At 38.2% G+C, this 20,705-nt stretch overlaps 1 long non-coding RNA gene and 1 gene segment (V, D, J or C); both read left to right on the top strand.

The window, feature by feature from the left end:
• LOC127526724 (uncharacterized) overlaps positions 1-19,927 on the top strand; it is a 38,057-nt gene extending 18,130 nt beyond the window's left edge. The window contains exon 2 of the long non-coding RNA XR_007934161.1: positions 19,732-19,927. This is a non-coding gene — a long non-coding RNA (uncharacterized LOC127526724). The remainder of the gene's footprint in view (positions 1-19,731) is intronic.
• LOC114645741 (immunoglobulin heavy variable 3-11-like) lies at positions 6,857-7,404 on the top strand. The segment is given in 2 exon segments: positions 6,857-6,971; positions 7,073-7,404. Coding segments are annotated over 2 exon segments (363 nt in total).
• Positions 19,928-20,705: the final 778 nt, after the last annotated feature.

Raw genomic sequence — 20,705 nt, 5'->3', positions numbered from 1 at the left:
GATTTGATCTTAATTGCATTAATCCCAAGAGGAAATTTAAATACATGCACAACAGTAGAAACATAGAAAACAAAGATGCAGATTCACATGGCAAATAATACAATCAATCAATAGATCAACAGATAAAAATAATAAGATAATTAATGTATTTTTTGCAGAAAGAGCAAAATGAACTTAAAGAGTATAAGTCTTTTGTCTGGGATGTTGGGGGGGACACATTGAATTGCTGGATAATGGGCAGAAATGATCCCCACAGATGCTTCTTAGAACACCATGGAGGTAAAAACCTGGAGCTAAAAGTGCTTCAAGAGAGCACCTCCTGGAGGGGATTGAGGGGACTTTTCAAGATTGTATCCAATTTTGCCACCATCCTCTTTCCCACAACAGCTTCCAGCGTGTCAAGGGTGAGCCCTGTGATGGAGCAGGCTTTTCTAATAGGTTTAATCAGGCATTATGTATTGTTTGAAATCCTCTTGCTTCCCCAGGAAACCACAGCGTTCAATAATACACTGGCTACTATGGACTGAAAGAACACTTCTAGCAGCTACTTCAAAAGACCTGAGCCTCCTCAGGATGTTCTGTCTGCCCTGGCCCTTCTTGTACAGCACTACTGTGATGTCCGACCAGAGCAGTTTTCTGTTTATGTGAATACCCAGATGCACCTCTAACACATCATCCCCTTGAATGGTGACTAGTCACATAGGCTTTTTGGTGTGCCTGAAGTCCATCATCAACTTTTTTGTTTTGCCGATGTTGAGATGAAGTCCTCCACATGCCTCCTGTACACTAATACATTACTATAATCAAAGCAGCCTATGATGGAGGAGTCACTAGAGAATTTCTGTAGATGGCAAGCTCTGGTATTGTACTAGAAGTCTGTTGTGTAGTGGTTAAACAGCAAAGGAGACAGGACAGTTCCCTGAAGTGCTCCAGTATTACACATCACCATTTCTGACACACAGATCTTGTGTCTCACAAACCGCTATCATTTGGTCAGGTAGTCTATGATCCTGAAGATTGTTGGGGTATCGAGATGCACAGCTTTGAGCTTTCATTCCAGTCAATGAGACAGAATGACATTAAAAGCACTGGAAAGAATCAGAGAACATTATCCTGACTGTGGTGACAGCTTTGTCCAAATGGAAGAAGCCTCTTTGAACCATGTAGATCAGAACATCCTCCACACTTACAGTATATGTGCCTGATAGGCAAGTTGCAGAAGATCAGAATTTTATGAAACCAGGGGTTAGAGCTGTTTCAGGATCAGGCTCTGAAAGATCTTCAGGATGTATGAAGTAACAACAACTGGTCTGAAGTCATTGAGATCACTAGAAAGCCTTTGCTATGGCACTGGGATCACATAGGATGTTTTCCAAAGCTGGGGAACCTTCTGCAAAATCAAAGAAAGGGAGAACAGTTGCTGAAGTAGCCCATAAAGCTGAATGACACATTTTTAACACCATGGGCTGATTGCACCTGACCCTGTAGCCTAGTTTATGCAGAGTTTCACCAGTGTTCTCCTTAATTAATTAGCAGAGACAGACAATCCAAGAAGTGGAAGAGAACTGGAAACAATAGATGTGATGTCATTGTAGGTGGCATGGTAGAGATGTCAATTGGGATTCTGGAACCTTCCCATCTTGTACACAGGATAGTGTTGGGGAAGGGCTGGACTGACAAGAATGAGTCAGACTTTTAAAGATCTTTGATGCCCTTTGCATTGTTCTTGTTCTCTTCCTCTGCAGGTTTTACAGCTTGATTGTAGGTGGTGATAGTCCTCATCCCATCTCCAAAGTTCCTTCATATTGTTCTGCTGTAACTTGTGCTCAGGTTTGTCTTGGTAGTGAGCTTCCTCTTTACCTTCTTACAAACAGCTATTAAATTATACTGAGTCAGCAGTGAGGAAAGTACAATGCTGGACTCCTAAACATGAATCCAAACTGCAGGACTGTTTTGATTTGACTTACTAGTTCATCTTTAAAGATTCTTCTGAGAGTATGACAAATCCAACAGCTCAGTGACAGATTATGTTATGTTCTGTATGGACTTGTGTGTGGTTACTCCTGCTATATGCTCCTACCTTAATCAGAAGCTCTGGGTGAACAGCACTCATGCCTGTGCCTGAGGGAGCGGGGAGACTGACACAGATCACTACAAGAGCTCCAGGTACAAGCTATGGAAGGAGATTAAAGCAGCAAAACCTAGAATGAAAATGGGAGGGAAAATGATTTTGGTAGTAGCAATCTATTTTGATAGTGAAAAGATTTGCTGGTGATCGCAGACTACTAAACCTCAACAGATGTGCCCACAGTGTTTTTTCTTGCCTGAAAGAGTATTGGTCCATCACATTAACATCTGCTACCCTGTATCCAATACAGCTTGCATTGCAACATAACAATTCTGTGGATGAGGCCATCTCCCTCGCCCTGCACACTGCACACTGCACTAGAACATCAGGGAAGTAAAAACACCTATACCAGGATCCAGTTCATTGAATATAGCTTTGCCTTTAACACCAACATGCTCTCCAGCTTGGCGTTGAAGCTCAGAGATCTTGGTCTTAGCAGCTCCATCTTCAGCTGGGTGTTTAACTACCTGAAAAAAAGGATGCAGTCATTGAGGAGTGGCAAAAAGAACTTCTCCATGCTGTTCACTAACATTAGCATTCCGCAAGGCTGCTGCCTCAGCGCACTGCTGTGTGGAAAAGCATGAAGGAAACAGTATCATCATGTTTGCTTACGACACCATTATTGACAATGATGAAGCTGCCTACAGGATGGAGGCAAATGAAATGACAGCACGGTATCATTACAACAACCCATCCCTGAATGTCAACAAAACAAAGGAGATCATTGGTGACTTCAGGAAGAATGAGGGGAATCACACTCCACTCCACTTCCTCAGCTCCCCTGTCCAGACTTGTAGAATTTTCAGACTCTTGGGCGTGCAGATAGATGACTGTTTTCCGTGTTGTCTCAGGACCACCTGCATCTTCAAAAAGGCTCAGCGAAGGCTTTTTTCTTCTATGGAGGATAAAGAGCTTTAAGTGGGAATCAAAACACTGGTTAACTTCTACTGCAGCACTATTGAAAGTATCATGACCGAATGCATTATAGCATGGCTTAGTAACCTAACTTGCCAGGATCGCAGACTCCTCCAAAGGACTCTCTGTACAGGTTCTAAAATCACTGGGGCTGATAGTTTCATATCATCTGCTCCACCAGCTTTTTGAGGAGAGCTGAATCCATCGTCTCTGATGGCATCCATCCAGCTCATTCACAGTTTTTTGCTTCTGTTTTTAATTGAATCCCTGGGCTAATTAAGTGAACTGTTATTTCCCAAGTTCTGTGTTTTGGGAACAATATAGAAATTAGAAAACTAAGTTTGCTAAAAATATATATTAAAATATACCAAGCAGTTATATGGGAATAATGATTTTTTTTTCTTTTTAACAGTATTTTCATCTTGATTTTCATTCTACTTTTCCAGGTGTTCTAATTGTTTAATTAATCCATTATTTACTAATTAGTGCAGCCTTTGATTATTCAGTGTTGTTTGCAAGCGTGTCTGCTCTGCTCGTTTTAAATTGTCATTAATAAAATACAACAAAGTTGGAAAACTGCACAAAGAAACGGCAAAATATAATGAAATCAACAAAAGAGAGTTAAGCATTTAAATCTATAGCAAAAGCAGAAATATTTCTAAATGTCTTATAAATGTAAAAATCATGCTGCTGTGCTTTTCTGCATGTTGAATAAAAAAAAAAAATACCAGCTAATTAAATGAGCTCAGTGCTATCAGGTGTTGTCACTGATTAGGAATCCGGTTGGAACAAAAACCTGCAGTCACAGGGGGGCCACAGGACCGAGTTTGGGAAACACTGCCCTATGCCATAGGATCACTGACATCTTAGTAACCTGTTCTTTACTGCCCTGTACTGTACCCACTAGTTGGTTTATTTGTCATTCTACTTTGCACCAGGGAGTCATGGGATATTTGACCACTCCCTCTGGTGCATGCTTTTTGCTGATGACACTGTGTTGTGTTGCACCAAAACAGAGGAGAGGAAGTTGGGGGGCTTTGGAATACAAAGGAGGAGGAGGTTGGAAGCATGCACTGATACAGGGGTTGAAGTTAAATAGGAAGAAGACAGAATATGATATGAAGTTTAATGATGATAAGGATTCAGAAGTTAGCATGCAACAAAAACTATTGAAAACAGTGAATAAATTTAAATTTTAGGATCACTGGTAGTCTGAGATGGAAAACTGGATGCAGAAATAAGCCACAGAGTGTAGTGTAGATGGAATAATTGGAAGAAAGTATCAGGAGAATTGTGTGATTAAAGAGTTATAGTGAAGGTTAAAGGTAATGTTGTTTAGACATTTGTAAGACCAGCAATAATGTATAAAGCTGAGACATGGGAAGTAAAAGGAGTGCAGAAGAAGAAATTAGATGTGGCAGAAATTAGAATGTTGAGATTAGGGAATCCCGCATTCCCAGGAATGAAGCTGCTGTAATTCCCGGGAAAACAGGAATGGCCAAGCTCGCATATATAGCGTGTAAAAGTGTAAAAATCACGAAATAACAGAGTTATAGTTGAAAATAATTAAGGTGGCGCCATTGCTGCAGCTTGTACTTCATCAGACAGCAGCTTTGAACAGCAACTTGAAATTGCAATGCGTCAGTCTGTTGCATCCGCATTATGTGTGCCAAGAAACTTGCCATCACAGAATGATGACAAGAAACTGGATGCATCAGTAAAAGCTGAAATGGTGGTGTTTCAGCGCAACGGCAAGTGCGGGCATTGTTTAGAACAAGTCTATCAGTATCTGACGACTGTGCCGCCTACTTCAGTGGAGGCAGACCGTGCTTTTTCAGTGGCTGACGTACTCTGCACGAAGGTGCGCTCTCGCCTGGACGACCGCACGCTGGACACGTTGTGCTTTCTACTCTCTTATTACCGCAACTAAAGATACATGAAACTTATATGACAGCATGAACTGCTTGTAGATAAGGTTAGTCTTTTATTTGTGTCAACATATTGCAGTAGTTTTATTAAAAATAAGTGTTGGTCATTCTAAAACCGTTCACATGTGAGATGCCTGTGCACTGTGTCATCCCCAGGAGCCCGGGATTCCCAGGAATGACATGCGGGATTTCCGAATTCCTGGGAATGGATAAACCCATTCAGGAATGGATTCCCTAGTTGAGATGGGTGAGTGGAGTTACAAAAACTGACAGAATAAGAAATTAGACAATCAGAGGTACAACAAAAGAGAGAGAGATATCTGAGAAAGTACAGGAAAGTTCATTTGAAGTGGTATGGATATGTGATGAGGAGAGGCAATGAATATATGTGCAAAACCATGATGGGAATGGAAGTACAGGGGAATAAAAAGCAAGGGAGGCCAAATCAGAGGTGCATGGATAAAGTAAAACAACATCAGAAGAAAAAGGACTTGAATAGCAAAGAGGTGAAGGACCACGCTTTTTGGAGAAGGTTGATCAAGTACAGCAACCCCATATGGAAGTGGGAAATGATAAAGAGGAAGAAGAAGAACACTCTACGTGTGTACTGCCATCTATATTTTTTCTACTGTTTAATACAATCTATATATGCGTACAGTCCCTTTTTAACACTATGTTCTACATAGGCAATTATTCTTTATAGATCATCATCTTATTGTTTTATTGCCTATATATACTTCACTGCCCCTACACCCACCCCTGCAATTCCGGCACAAGAATTTCACTATGCTTTTGCAGTGTGTGTGACAATAAAGATCTCTAATCTCTAAACTAATGTTTGGGACATTCTGTGCCACCAGATACAGTTCACTGCAAACCTTTCATAGGCTGAGGACCACTGTTCTCTGCTAGCTATACAGTATGTACCAGAGAATATAATTTGGCACCTATTGTATTACACTCTAAATCACAATACAGACCGATTTTTAGAGAGGGGTAATTGGCGATCAGTCTGTGATGTAGACCTAGATGTTATGACATACATACAAGACGAACTCTTAAAACGTTACTGGTAAGCTGCAGTAAAAACATAAGCTACTGTATAAAGATAGTGGACTGGTTTTCCTGTCTTGATTGCTCAGGAGGAATTCTTTGAAGTAAATCCAACTGCTAACTCTTATTTGTTTAAGTAATTTCAGTCACTATTAAAATGTCATTGCATTTGTATTACTCTCTGTTGTATTTTCAATGTTTTTTGCTTAAACAGAAGTGCTAGATTATCCTGTTTGCGTTTTCTTTCTCAACATTAATACAGAGTTGTATTCTCTTCATCTGTCACATGTTACAGTTTACTACGTGTTAATGTCAATTGTCTGTAATTTTTCAGTCATTTAACCTTATCATTCCTTTTGTACTGTCCTTTTCTGCTCTGAGTATTCAGCTTAAAGGTTCACTCCAGTTTTTTTTTTGAATGTTTTTATAGGAAATCAGTAATTGATTTTTGTTTTTTAAATTACATTCATAATGTTCTTATGAAAGTCCGTAAATAAATTAAAAATCTTTCATTGATCAGCATTTACCAAGCTTCAAAACTACTTATAAGATTTTACCGAATATTCGAATGCACATATAAAATAGAATAACAGGTTGTCAATTACTACTCATAGTACTGCATGCGTTTTATGTTATCTGAAATGGCATATTGTCGTTATCTTCTCCTCTAAATATGAAACACCGGTAATATTTTTGCATTGAACATTACGATTTGCAAATTTCAAAGAATACTTGACCCCATCTACGGCGAAAGAAAAAAAAGGGAAATTATAATATATGCAAATTGTTAAACAATTAAATATGTTCAGGCTTATAACGTTTTGTTTTCGTACTCGTTTTGTCACTTCTCGTTTTCACCTGAACTACCTGGATCGTGCACTAAAAAGAACTGTAAATCGTTATGTATCTATTCAGAATTTTTATTTTTACTTTTTGCGTCATTGAATGTAAGAATTCATGTTTATTTATGTATGTCTGTATGTTGATTGATCAATATTTTCTTGTACTTGTTGATTTAACTGAAAGTGATCTTCTCTTTATGTTTCAGATATTCATTGTGAAGTGATCCTGAAGCAGTCCGAAGCAGAACAGAGACAGCCCGGCCAGTCTCTCAAACTGTCTTGTTCGATTTCTGGATTCACTTTCAGTGGCACCACCTACTACCTGAACTGGATCCGACAACCTCCGGGAAAAGGGCTGGAATGGCTGGCAAATGAAAGAGGAGATAAAAGTTATACGAACTACGCAAATTCAATTAAAGGGAGATTCACCATCTCGACGGACAGCAATGGCGCATATCTGCAAATGAACGCCCTGACAGCGGATGACACGGCGGTGTATTACTGTGCTCGATCGTCACAGTGATGCGTGTTGACTGCTTTTCCTCACAAATACATCCCTGTTTTGCGCTTTGGGGGGTTTGGGGGTAGTGGGCGGTTTGTTGGTTATGGTTGTTGGCAGATTCTTTTTTTTTTTTTTAACTGAACACGATCTAATGACAAGTTTCACTATTTATTATTTTCATATTATTTTAATATATGTATATTATTAATACCGAAATAAATAAAACGTGAGAGTAGATGTCATATCTACTTTGATCAAACGCACATGCAATGACCTGCAGTTTCAAAAACGAGAGTATAACAATTATTTTTAATAATTAAAATACTGTATTATACAGTTATGCTCACTGTAAATAACTTAGACTTTACACCTATTTTAATCAAACGTATAAGTGCCTCAATCTTTGAAATAATCCCGATTAACCCATTTATTTATTTATTAAAATGGTCTTTGTGGACAATTTTTAAACAAATTCCGGCACCCTGCCCGGGATTGGTTCTTGCCTTGTGCCCTGTGTTGGCTGGGATTGGCTCCAGCAGACCCCCGTGACCCAGTGTTTGGATTCAGTGGGTTGGAAAATGGATGGATGAATTCCGGCACCTGTGCTTGAAACAGCAAACAATGAACAATCTCAATGGAAAATAACACTTTATTTTTAATTTTTTATATATATTTTTAAGATTGAATAATTATCTTTAAAGTGTATTTTAAGATGTACTGTAAAAGAAATGTGCTGCAATGTGATGGATAAATAACTGGCAATGGCAATTACTGAGCTCACAATCATTTAATTGTTTAAAAATTGCCAGAAGCATATATCAGATCAATAAATTGAAAGCAATCATGAAAATAACCAATGAAGTTGATCTCAAATATGTGAAATGATTTCGGAAGTATCAAAACTGTATTTATTATTACATCTCTCAACACAGAGATGCTAAACTCATAGACAATTATTTTTCCACAAAGAAAAAAATATTTTTTTACCTGACACACTGCATTTCATACTTTTTTTTTGTCGGTCTATTTAAAGAGTTTTCCAGATTGTAAATGGTAAATGCAGACACAGACATACCTGGCACTTCTTGTATTCCTCCAGCCAAGACAGGCTGATCTCACTCCTCTTTTCAGATCATTCCATTGGCACCCTATTGAAACATTTATTAACGTCTGAGGTCTTACGCCTCAATCACAGGTCTGTTTAATGAACAGCGTCTGATCATGCTGCCTTTGCTTGTGGCATCAAATCTCAATCTAGACTCCTTTCGTAGATCATAGCTGTTGGGACAAGCTACCCACCACCCTCCAAACTTCTGACTCTCAAAATGTGTTTAAGAAGCATTTGAAGATTCTGTTATGAGTATCTGTCTAATTGGTAATGGCAATGATAGGTTCTTCTAACTAACGAAAGATTATCTAGTTTTGGGTTGTTATGTTGGGCTCCACACTTTTGATAGTCAATGGTGTAACATTGCTCTGTAACACCTTTTGCAAAACAGCCCCTCAAAACTAACATTTTATTTGATTATGTAAACCTCTTTTGTAGTTTAAGATAGATAAAAGCATCTGCTAAGCAAAGAAATGTAAATGAACCATTCTTTCATTTTCAGACATTACAGTAAGTGCTGTTAATGTGAAAAACAGAAATCAAATAATACTGAATGATATCTTTGTTTGATGTAAGACATTTTTAGAAGCTCTTTTATTATCACTAACTAAATAAATAATATTTTTAGTAGTTTAATTCTTGGATGCCTGCTGTTGTTAGTACTGGTGACTTGCCGCACCTGGTATCCATCTGTGAGGAGGCTGAACATTTTTCACATCTTTGAGAATTTTCTGTTCAGGCTTCTCTTTCTTCCTACCTTCCCAATAAACATGCACTTTCTAAGATAATTGGAATTTTCGAGAATTTTCTGTTATGACTATGTGTAAGATTTACACATAATATAGATTGATGTTACCTGGTGAGGTTCCTGCACTAGTTCAAAGACTGAAAAGAAAGAACAAAACAGACAAAGCATTCACATTTTTTAAGACTGAATTTTTGATATCAGTGAAGTTCCTTGTTCCAAAGAAATGAAAAATGATCATCTAGTTTACCTTATTCATTATTTTGTTAGATACAGCTTTTAAGAGCTATTTTAGTGATTTTAGTGTTTAATATATATTTAGATTTAAGCAAGTTAGATTTCAAGGTAAGCAATAAAACATGTCTTTCAAATCATATCATTGAGCAGAGTAAACAAAATCTTAAAAATGCATTACATTAAACACTGTGACCATTAGGGGGCATTGCAGCATACCAAACTCCAGACACAACCATCACCCCACAAGTCCCAGGTATAAATAAATAACTTTGTATAAATAAAAGGTGTGTTTGTACAAATACCTTACAAAAGGCTTCTTGTAAGTATAAACTCAGGCAAAATTCTCTTCTCTCTTTTTTTTCTCCTTCCACTCTTCCCAGCAAGCTTTGTACTTTAACTCCCTGGCTGAGGTCAAGCGGCTTCCTTTATCTTAGACCAGGGAGTACTTCTGGCTTTTGGGCATAGTCAACTAGAAGTATTTTTGGGTCCAGTAGAATTCCCTAAAAGCAGGAATCACAAATCGCCACAGCAAATTCAGGCAGCAACCCTGTAATCCAGCAAAGCTGCCCCATGGGACTAAAGTTCCCAGCATGTTTTGTGGGTGTCCACACTGGTAGTGCTGTCCAGGAATGCCGTCACCTAATGTGTCAGAGGAGAATTTAGCCCTGTGAGGTTGTCACACTCTGGCCTTCTGACCAGGTATTGTTCCTTACTCAAACCCTGCTGGGATGCCAGCGTGCCCACTTCTGCACTTGCATCTTCTGCCCTGTAACACCATGCAACCCTTTCTGTCCATTTCCCACCTGGGCGTCTATCCTGGGAGGGACAGTATTCCCTGAATGCCATCCATTACAACATGTATTTTCATATTAAAAAACATTCATAAAATAAATACTTTACATGTTTCTAAAAGATAAATTCATGTATATTTACATTTAAGCAGTGTTTTAGCTCTCAATATCAATTATTTGTTTTGTTGACAAAATATTTAGTGGTTCAATGTTTTATTGCCATAGACATATAACGATACTTCATTAAAACACTGAATTTCTGCAAAAACATTTTAAGAAAGTATTTTAATATCTACATTCTATCTAAAATTTTTGATCCAGTATATTTAGTTTTTTGATCACACTTTCGATAAAACATACTAAAACTGAGAATTTTACTATGTCTAAGTGAATGGGTTTATGACTAAAAGAAAAATGTTAGGAATTGTTTATTGGTGCTTTATTTTAAACTGTTAAATGGTCTATACTTCTGCTAGTTTTTAAGGTTAACTGATTGGCAGCTCAGCAAGGTGCAAGTGTTTTCAGTTAAATAAATAAGTAATGGAGACCTGTGGCTTTAATTTCAGAAACACATTACTGATTCATATGAAAGGGATGTTCATGATAATAAGCAACTACTTCATTAGAAATCCTTCATGAGAGATCATAAAAACATTAACATTAGAACACAGGTGCTGCATTGTAGCCAGGGGTAGACAGCCACTGAGGTCCGTCAGCTGCTTTTTCAATAGATAGGTTAACACACAGATGAAACCATTGAGCAGAGGTGTTGTAAAATACAGAAGTTCAGATCTCCACCAGCATCTTTTGCCCTGTTGCTGCTTTCATGGACATTTGAATATTTCTGACACACAAACAGTTTATCAAGGGTGAGTTTTCTGAAAGCGTTACAACATTAAGTACTTTGTTGAATTTATCTTAACCCAGTTATTATTCACAAACTTAACCCAGCTATTATTTACATTTTTTTTTTAAATTTGGAACTTATCTGCAGTTCTGTTCACAAAATCCAGAGGCTACACACTATGGTACAAGAAAATTTACTGATGTCCAGTCAGGACAGTGTTATGATAAAACTCATCTTATAAGCTTACAAAAGGAAAATTAGGTGCAAACTTTGCAGTCTGTTCAGTTTGTCCTCTCAGTTAGAGCAGTTACGTACCTCCCTACTCCATGACTGAGGGTAGGCAAGTTACATTACATAAGCATGAAAACTAATTCAAGATTACATATGTTTTTTATAAATGATGACATATTTTTCAGATAGACTGAATAATTTGTTAAATTTTTGCTTGTTCTTCTGGTGAGTGGATATTGATTGCTTAAGGTGTCCTCTTATTGCCTATCTGGTAACACCAATGTTGAAAACCCAAACCATTGGTGAAGGGATAAATAATTAAGCACTCTGGGGCTCATACTCTAGGAATTTGGAAGATTCATTTTCAATGCGTACAGAAATAATCAAGTGTGATTAGATGTCTTCCTGAATGTTGCTGTGCTGTTATTGTTGGGTCCACTATGATACACAATAGTGCAGTGCAAACTAGTACACACTTTTCCATGATTAACAGACAGAAAGAAGACCTTTCAGCTTAGTTATTGGGGAGAGGAGACAAGGACTTCGTCAGGTGGCTTTGCAGGCACAATATTATTATAATAATTAATATAATACAAAAATAAGATGAAAAATGTTTTCACTTCATCAGTGTACAAATTATGCTTGTAATACTTACATTGTGTTTGTTACTTGAAGTGTTATTAATGTGACAATTAGCACAACTAAATATGCTACACACTCTTATTTAAGTCATCAAGATTGAGAATGCTTTGAAATCATTTCAGTGATTTTTTTTGTTCAACACCTCATGAATCACCAATATGAGAAATCCCCATATATACAGTATATAGTGTTTGACTCATCTTGATGTGTAAGTTATGAAAGACATTCAGCATTTTTGGGGATCTTCCCTATTTTTGGCTTTCTAGACCTAAAAGCCTATCATTTCTATGCTGTTCTTGGACCATAATTTGTTCAGAAAATTACAAGGTTATGATAAAGAGTAAACCCATAGGTTTCTTCAACAAAAAGTGATCAAAAGAAACTGAAGTTCTGCAAGCCACATCAACCAGCCCCAGGGATTCACCACATAATGGGATATGTGAGGGAAAAGTTATTCCTTTATACATAAAAAAAAGAGTTGCAGTCAGGCAGCATAACCCTGCTGGGGTCCATGGGTGCCACAAGAGGGCGCTGCAGGGAGACATACTCCTTATTATGTGGGACTTCCATGTGACCCGGAAGTGCTTCCATTGGGCAACAACCCTGGCACTGGATGTACTCCCGGGTCTTCAATAAAAGGGACCGCACTCTCTTGTTCAGGCAAGTTGGAGCTGGGAGGAGGGATGGTAACACACAACAGGAGAAGAGCAGTGAAGTAGAGAGAGCAAGAGGAGGGAAGAGGAGGAGAACGAAGAAATTACTAGTCACAACATCTACCTCAAGAAGTTAATCATTACATTTCTTACAAATACTAAAAATTAGATAGGCTTATGATAATTCAGAATTTTCAGACTATTGGTTTAGCAAAATAATCAGAGTGTGGAACTGTAAGTGTGATACTGGCTCCTTTGCCCTTCTGTTTATAAATGTCTGATTCAGTTACTTATGTCATGATTTTGTTTTCTGTATGTGTCATAAAGAAGTCAATGTAAAGTATGCAAATTACTTTTTAAAGAAAATAAGATACATTGCACCTCTGGCAGTGTGAACTGTTTTCTTAAGAAGCCAAGTTTCCGGCCTTTAACAAAACAATCCCCTGATCGGTGCCTTTTGCTGCTCTGTTTGAGCTGGAGCTCTGTCTCTGTCTCTCTGTCACTGAAACCTTCTTTAATCATCTCTCTTCTCACTTGAATGCACCTACAAGCATTTAATGCAGAGTCCTGTTCACATGGAGCCCTTGGACTTGGGCTACATACTGATAGATAGATAGATAGATAGATAGATAGATAGATAGATAGATAGATAGATAGATAGATAGATAGATAGATAGATAGATAGATAGATAGATAGATAGATAGATAGATAGATAGATAGATAGATAGATAGATAGATAGATACATACATACATACATACATACATACATACATACATACATACATACATACATACATACATACATACATATTAAAGAACTGGAGATGTCTTCCTACTGGTATAGGGGATAAAGTGCAGAGCAAAATACTGTATGTCATACTGTACTGTTACGATGGTGTATATGAAATTCATTCAGAGCTATGTTTACTCCTCTAGATAACATTCTTGATGCAGCTAGCTCCAGCACGTCCAGAACCCCCTCTCTTGGATGAGAAGCGCTTGCAATAGACAATATAATACTTTTAACAATTATGTGCTTTTTTGGTGTAATTGTAATGGTTCCAGTTTTTAAGAATAATGGTGATGTGCAGAGCTGTAGTAACTACAGATAGATACAACTGATCAGTTACTTCATAAAGTTATGGGAAAGGGTAGTTAAAGCTAGGTTAAATAGGGAGGTGATGATCAGTGAGTAGCAGCATGGAAAGAGCACCACAGATGCAATAGTTCCTCTTAGGGTGTTGATATAGAAGTAAAGAGAAAGCCAGAAGGAGTTGCAATGTGTCTACTGTCAAGTTATTTGAGTGCCTATGGAAAAGTCATCTCAGACAAAGGAGCAATGGAATCATAGGGTAAAAGGGTCCTTTCATTAGGGTGGCCTGCCCAGCACTGACTCATCTGTAGAATGGTCAGTAGAGGGGAGGTCAAACTTAAAATCATCTAAAAATAGTCTTAAATTGGCAGTATGAAGGTAGAATCAACCACTGTTATGTTTCAGCTAGGGTTTACTCCCTGTTATAAGTATATTTTCCTTTTTTAATGTTATTTTTAATTATATAATTATTATATGTCATACATTTTTTTGCCTTTTGATTTTTACTATATATAAAAATATATTTATCTGAGATTTAGTATTTGCGTATTGTGTGTTTTAAGTAGTCTGAATAATGTATGTCCCATGAATTTGTGGTTGGGGCCATCATAATTTTACTCTGCTCACTGTGCATGTGAAAAGCATATTTGTTGAATCATTAATTTACTTTCATTGCCACAGCAATACGTTCAATCCATTGGCTTGATTGCTCTTCCCCCTGTTGCTGAATGATGGTTTCAGTGTGGCATTGATAAACTACAGCTCTCCAAAGCCTTTTTCTTCCTTCCACAGTCGCTGACCCATCTGTAAACCAACTGTTCTCTTGTCGTTCCTGTATCAGTTGATTGTATGCTGGTGATTCTTTAAACAGTGATGCCTCCATTAGATGGAATAGGAGTTATTTCATCTGGATCTTCATATATCACAGCTCCTGCCATGGCCCCTTGTAATACACTAGGGTCTTTCCCTTCAAAATGTACTCTCTCTTGCAAATACCACTTCCATTTACATAGAGTCTGATTCTGGGCAGCGCCTGCTCTCGCTCCCAGGCCATTATCTCTAACCCACCCAGCGATGGGCAAGACATAACTTTACCAGAGCAGGACCTGTCTGTCTCTCTGTGTGCAAAAGTGCCCAGAATGCTTCAAGGAGCTGCTTTTCAAGTAATGTATATCTAGTCTGTGATCCAGTCAACTGTCGGCTCCAAAAGCCTATGGGAACTCTTTTAACACCATATATATTATAAATAAATTATGAAGCACCAGAAATTGCTGAGAAAAAATAAAAATGGGAATGGCATCGTGAAACCACTACATTGGGACCACAATCCATCTTTTGAAAGGTCCTGGCAATGAGTCATTTACTGTTGAAGAGTACATATTTGTGAGGACTGGATTGAATAGGATTTATTCTTGTTTCTGGACTTCTACTTTAAATTTTGGTTTTCATTTCCCAAATAAAAGGACTTACAGTGCATGCATGTAACATATTGTAGCAAAGCGCAGTGCAAGCATGCAGCAGATTGGTACTCCCACAAGACAATGGGCAGCTGTGCTCTGCTGTGAGGATGGATACCTGAGTGACCAGGGTGCACAAGGATCATTCCAGAAGGCCCTCGCTTTGGGGATCTAGAGGAGTGGTCTTAGTCTTGTGGACTTGGATGAGTGTTCAGACCTCTTTCATCATCTCCGATTCAAAATTATCGCCCTGGTCACTATGTAATTCTTCTGGTGCTCTGAATCAACAAAACATTTCTTACAAGAGCCTTTTAGTGTTCTGATCAGGAATCACATAGGCCTCTGGACATTTGGTAAAATAGTCCATTGCAACGAGAACATAGCGGTTTCCAGATACAGACCAAGGAAATGGGCCCAGGATGCCCATCAATATCTGCTCCATTGAGGATCCCGCCTATAACTGTTGAAAGGGGGCACATGATATGTGAGTGTGATCTTACAAGCAGCACACAGGTCACAGCAGTGGATATATAGTTCAGCATCGTAACGGCAACCTGCCCAGTGGAACTGCTGGCGGAACTGTTAGAGAGTCTTTGGGACACTGAAGTTGCCAACCCCTAGGGGCCCATGGATGCTCTGAAGTACTCTATCTTGGAGACTCCATTGTTCTATCAATTGTCACAGACACCGAACCAGAACTGGACAATCCCAGTGCCAATACTGCACTCCATCCCTTAATTCCAGGGAGTCCTATTGGGACATGTAGGACTTCATTGTGGGGCCATGCGGTGTAGTTTCTGCCCATGAAGGTCATCGCCCCTCATTCAACCAACCCTTGAGTTTGTTCAAGTCACCATCTAAGTCCTGCTTGAGCTCCTCTGCACCAAGACCATGCATACTGGGGAGCTCTTTAAGTTTTATTGTTAACATATGATACTCAGCAGAGACTCCCTGGCATTGTTCTGCCTGGGTGCAGTAATTGCAGTCACTTAGGAGGTAGGGATGGCAAAAATGATCATCTGTGTTGGAATGCTGTGTTCTGGCCCTGTGCTTGATGTTAAAATGGTGTCCCTGCAGAGTCTCAAGCCAGCGTGCCACCTGACCCTCGGGCTGTTTGAAGTTTAACAGCCAGGTGAGCAAAGTGTGATTTGTCCACAGTACCATAGAAGTAGGCTCAGAAGTGGTACAAACTAGATATGATGGCGAGCAATCCTCTCCTGGTGACACAATAGTTTCTCTCTGGCTTTCTCAGACAGCGACTGAAATACCCAACAACCCTCTTGATGTCAGGATGGGACAGGACTGCTCCGATGCTCTGATTGCTGACATCAGTGTCTATAATAAAAGATTTCATCTGGTCTGGGACAGCCAGGACAGGTGTGGTGCCTAGGGCTTGTATAAACGGATAAAAGGCGACCTTACACTCAGGGGTCCATTGGAAGATGGAGCCGTGGGCTGTGAGCCGAAGGAAGGCAGCTGCTATGTGGGAGAAACCTTCTGATAATATGACGCAAGACCCAGGAAGCTGCACAGCTCAAAGATGTTGAGGGATTGAGGTCAATCACGCATGGTAGACACCTTGTCAGGGTCATGACATTAAAATGCCACAATCCCTACACAATGGTAAGGGCTGTCCATCACCAATATACACTCCTCCTTCATGGGATCCAGCCAAAATTTGAGCTCGCATTAGTGTGCACCAAGGTGGAATTTCAGGTGCTTCTTTTTTGAATAACAACCTACTCACCAGTCACCATCCACAAACGGGCTGGAGATCCCTTCAGCCCTCCTCCGCCTCCTGGTCTTCTCATAGCAGCAGTCCTACTTTAATGACAGAAACAGTGAATCCAGTGTTTACCAGAGCCTGATAAGGGACCTGCACGAAAGATGCAAGATGCAAATAGTGTGGATGCTTGTTGGTTGAGGGCTGGATGGGTGGGGTAATGTGTCCCTCAAGGCGCCACCCCAGTGAAGTTTCCTGATGATTCTGAACGGAGCCACTGACGATCTGAGCGTCTGGATGGGGCATCTTCGAGTCGGCATAAAATGGCTTTGATCCTCTTGGCTTCTTTGATCGCTCCCTTCATGCACTGGGGCACAGCCAAGTGAAGCTGTTGCTGAACCATTAATGGTGTTACTGCCCTCAAAAATACTTGCAGAGCCATCTGCTCCTGCAGAGCCTCTGGGAAGTAAGGATGAGCTTGATGGTTCAGGGTTTCAATGTAAGATGCAAGTTCTCCTTGCCTTTGCTTTGGCTTTCATTGACAATTAAATAATGCAGACTGAGCTGGTTGAAGAAAACAGTGTTGTCCATACCTCCTCTCCAAGGCTGTGACTGGAATGGACAAGTTGTTGAAATCAGGTCCAACAGCACTTTTGCAGCTTCCCCTTCAAATTCCAGTGACAGCGATGCGGTGGTGGTATGGATGTTCCAACCATTGTGCCTGGCTGCTATTTGAACTTGGGACCAAAGCGACTCCCAAGACTGTTGACCATTGTAGTGCGGTAGATGTAACTGTGGCCTCGCCGATCCACTACCCGACTCTTCCGAGGATAAGGAGGGGTACTGGTGCTGGCACTACTCATGGTGTGATTCACGATTTATATGGCCCCACATTCCTGACAACAAAGTAACAAAGCGTAGTACATGAACATGTAGCTCATATGGATTGCACATGTTTCTCATGGCTGTTTAATTGGTTAGCTATCCTGAAATGACATTCTAAGTTGATTTTGTCAACTTTTGCCATCTGTTATTGTCCTCAAACAATTAGGCCTTATCCCAAGATTCTATTCAGCCCATTGCATGATTCACTGTGATCTATTAAAAATATCACTAAATATAAAAAGAAACATTCAAGTTAAAACTCATCTTTTTTGTTCATGACTGTGGTAAAATATCTGTTGCCTTTGTGCTTTATATTTCATTTCATTTCAATATAAATGTATGACCTTAATCACAGGTAATATATTATTAATTATATGATGGTAGTCTCTTAAGGTGTGTAAATTATAATTAAAACTATTCTGTTTTTAACTTTTATAGACACATTATCATTTATACATTGATGAAATCTATATGAACAGCACAATTTCTAGTTGTTACTTCAGTTACCTAATAGTTCTAGAAGTCAGTAAGAATGGATGGGGAAATAAATTCAAGCTTTAATCAGAAGTGTGAAGAAATAGAAGTTCAGATGAGCCTTTTTTTTTTACCAAGAAATGAAATCTGTCCACTCTAATTCATTATTTATAATAACTCCACAAAATTTAAAACTACTTGCCCTCTCAACATATTATTCTCCAATATATATGGAAGTCTGTCTCGCTTTCTGGTTTCTTAAGTCTGCGACGAGTCCTTGGTTTGCTGACATTAAGGCTGAGATTATTTCCCTGGCACAACTGAATCGGCAGGTAAACTTCTTCTATTTATGATGTCTTGTTTTTTCTTTGATTAGGTCTTTGGTCATGATTTCATCAGCAAATTTATTTATGGAAAATAAAGCTGTGTCTGGCCACATAGTCAAAGGAGAACAAGAAGTACAGAAGGTGGCTCAGCACACTACCCTGTGTGCTAAATAAAGACTCATCTGCTCTGTCTGGCTTTTAAACAGATATCTCTACATTAACCCTTTTAAATAGGCTCTTCTTTTCACTGAGATAACACTGCTACTTCCATTTTTTTTTTCGATTTAGACTGTTCACTTGTTAATTTCAATGCCCATTCATCTTGAACTAATATATTAATGTCTCCTTTGCTAAGTCCACTTTTTATAACTTTTATATTGCAGATACTGTATGAATTGATTTCTGGGCCTAATCTGACAATTTTTGACTACGTTTATCAAATACACTTTTAAAATGTAATGGAATCTGTCAATCTTACTGTTTATTTTTATTTATATTTACATTAATTAATTTTATCAGAGTAGCTTTTTTATTTGGTAGTTAATTGGAGTGTTCTTTGCACTTTGAGTATTTAACTTGATTGTTTTTTTTTTTTTTTTTTTGATTGACTGTAGACTACCTTATGAGAGTAAATAGAGTAAAATACTAAAAATATTGCGTCCATTCTTAATCTTCACCCCTTGAAAGAAATTTCAGATGTTCTTGGGCAGTATTTAGGAATACAATTTAAAATAAGAAACAAATAATATTTAACTGACAAAATCACATTTTTTAATGAGCAAAATATACATTTACTATTCATGAATCACATTAAGCAAATATAATAAATAATATTTGCAAGAATTCACACTCATACAGACCTAGTTTCGATAATGTACGTCTATGCAAATCAGCGGCACACTACTTAAACTCCTGACAAAGGCATATAATGTATACTTCAGCTAAAGGAATGTCGCATGAAATGATGGACAAGAAATACATCTGCCTTCATCTTCTTACAGCATGTGTTATATGTAGGTCTATCTATCTATCTATCTATCTATCTATCTATCTATCTATCTATCTATCTATCTATCTATCTATCTATCTATCTATCTATCTATCTATCTATCTATCTATCTATCTAATTTAAATGTTTTGTTTTTTTAGATACCTCGGCTAAGATCATTTTAAAACAGCCTGATGTGCTCCAAGCGAAACCCGGTGAAAGTGTTCAGCTGAAATGTGCAGTCGAAGGATTCACCCTTAGTAGCACCTGGATGGCTTGGATGCGACAGGCACCCGGGAAATCACTAGAATGGCTAATTTACTACTACGGCTCAGGGAGCGAGTACTATAACAGTGCGATAAAAGGAAGATTTATTCCCTCTAAAGACAGCACTAATTTTTACATGCAAATGAACAATCTGAGGGCTGATGATACTGCAGTCTATTACTGTGTTAGATACACAGCGAGCGAGATGAATTACAAAGCCACACAAAAACACAGCGAGATGTACAACTCCATAACCACCAATGCTTAAATAACCAAAAGCCAATATTCAAAGCATGGATTCTTTCTTTCTTTCTTTCTTTCTTTCTTTCTTTCTTTCTTTCTTTCTTTCTTTCTTTCTTTCTTTCCGCAATCGCTAATATATAACTTCACTCGCTAATTATATGTCCAGTACTTAAAGAATGTTAGGATATGATTTATTTGTTTGCCGTTTTATTGATATGATATTTTACTTTTTAATGAATTAATCCAGTTATTATAAATATTATCACCATCATCATCAACAACAACAACAATAATAATAAATATTTTAAGGCATCACTTGGAGAATATGGAACATTGCTGCAGTTCCTGCTTGTGTGACGGACAACATGATTGAATCAATTGGTTCAAAGATCGTATGCATGATTTTTTAAACATAAAAATATTTTGCCCTTTGCTTATAAAGTAAAAGCTAGAATCTTCTTCTTCTTCTTCTTCTTCTTCTTATTATTATTATTATTATTATTATTATTATTATTATTATTATTATTATTATTATTATTATTATATGGCCATTGTTTTTTGTTTATTTATGGCTCTACTGTCATTATAGTAATAATTCTTCTTTTGGGTCCCAGTTTGGTAACTT

Source organism: Erpetoichthys calabaricus, chromosome 2 (genome assembly GCF_900747795.2).
Source record: "Erpetoichthys calabaricus chromosome 2, fErpCal1.3, whole genome shotgun sequence".
Taxonomy (NCBI): domain Eukaryota; kingdom Metazoa; phylum Chordata; class Cladistia; order Polypteriformes; family Polypteridae; genus Erpetoichthys; species Erpetoichthys calabaricus.
This window is presented reverse-complemented; position numbering and strand designations above follow the sequence as displayed.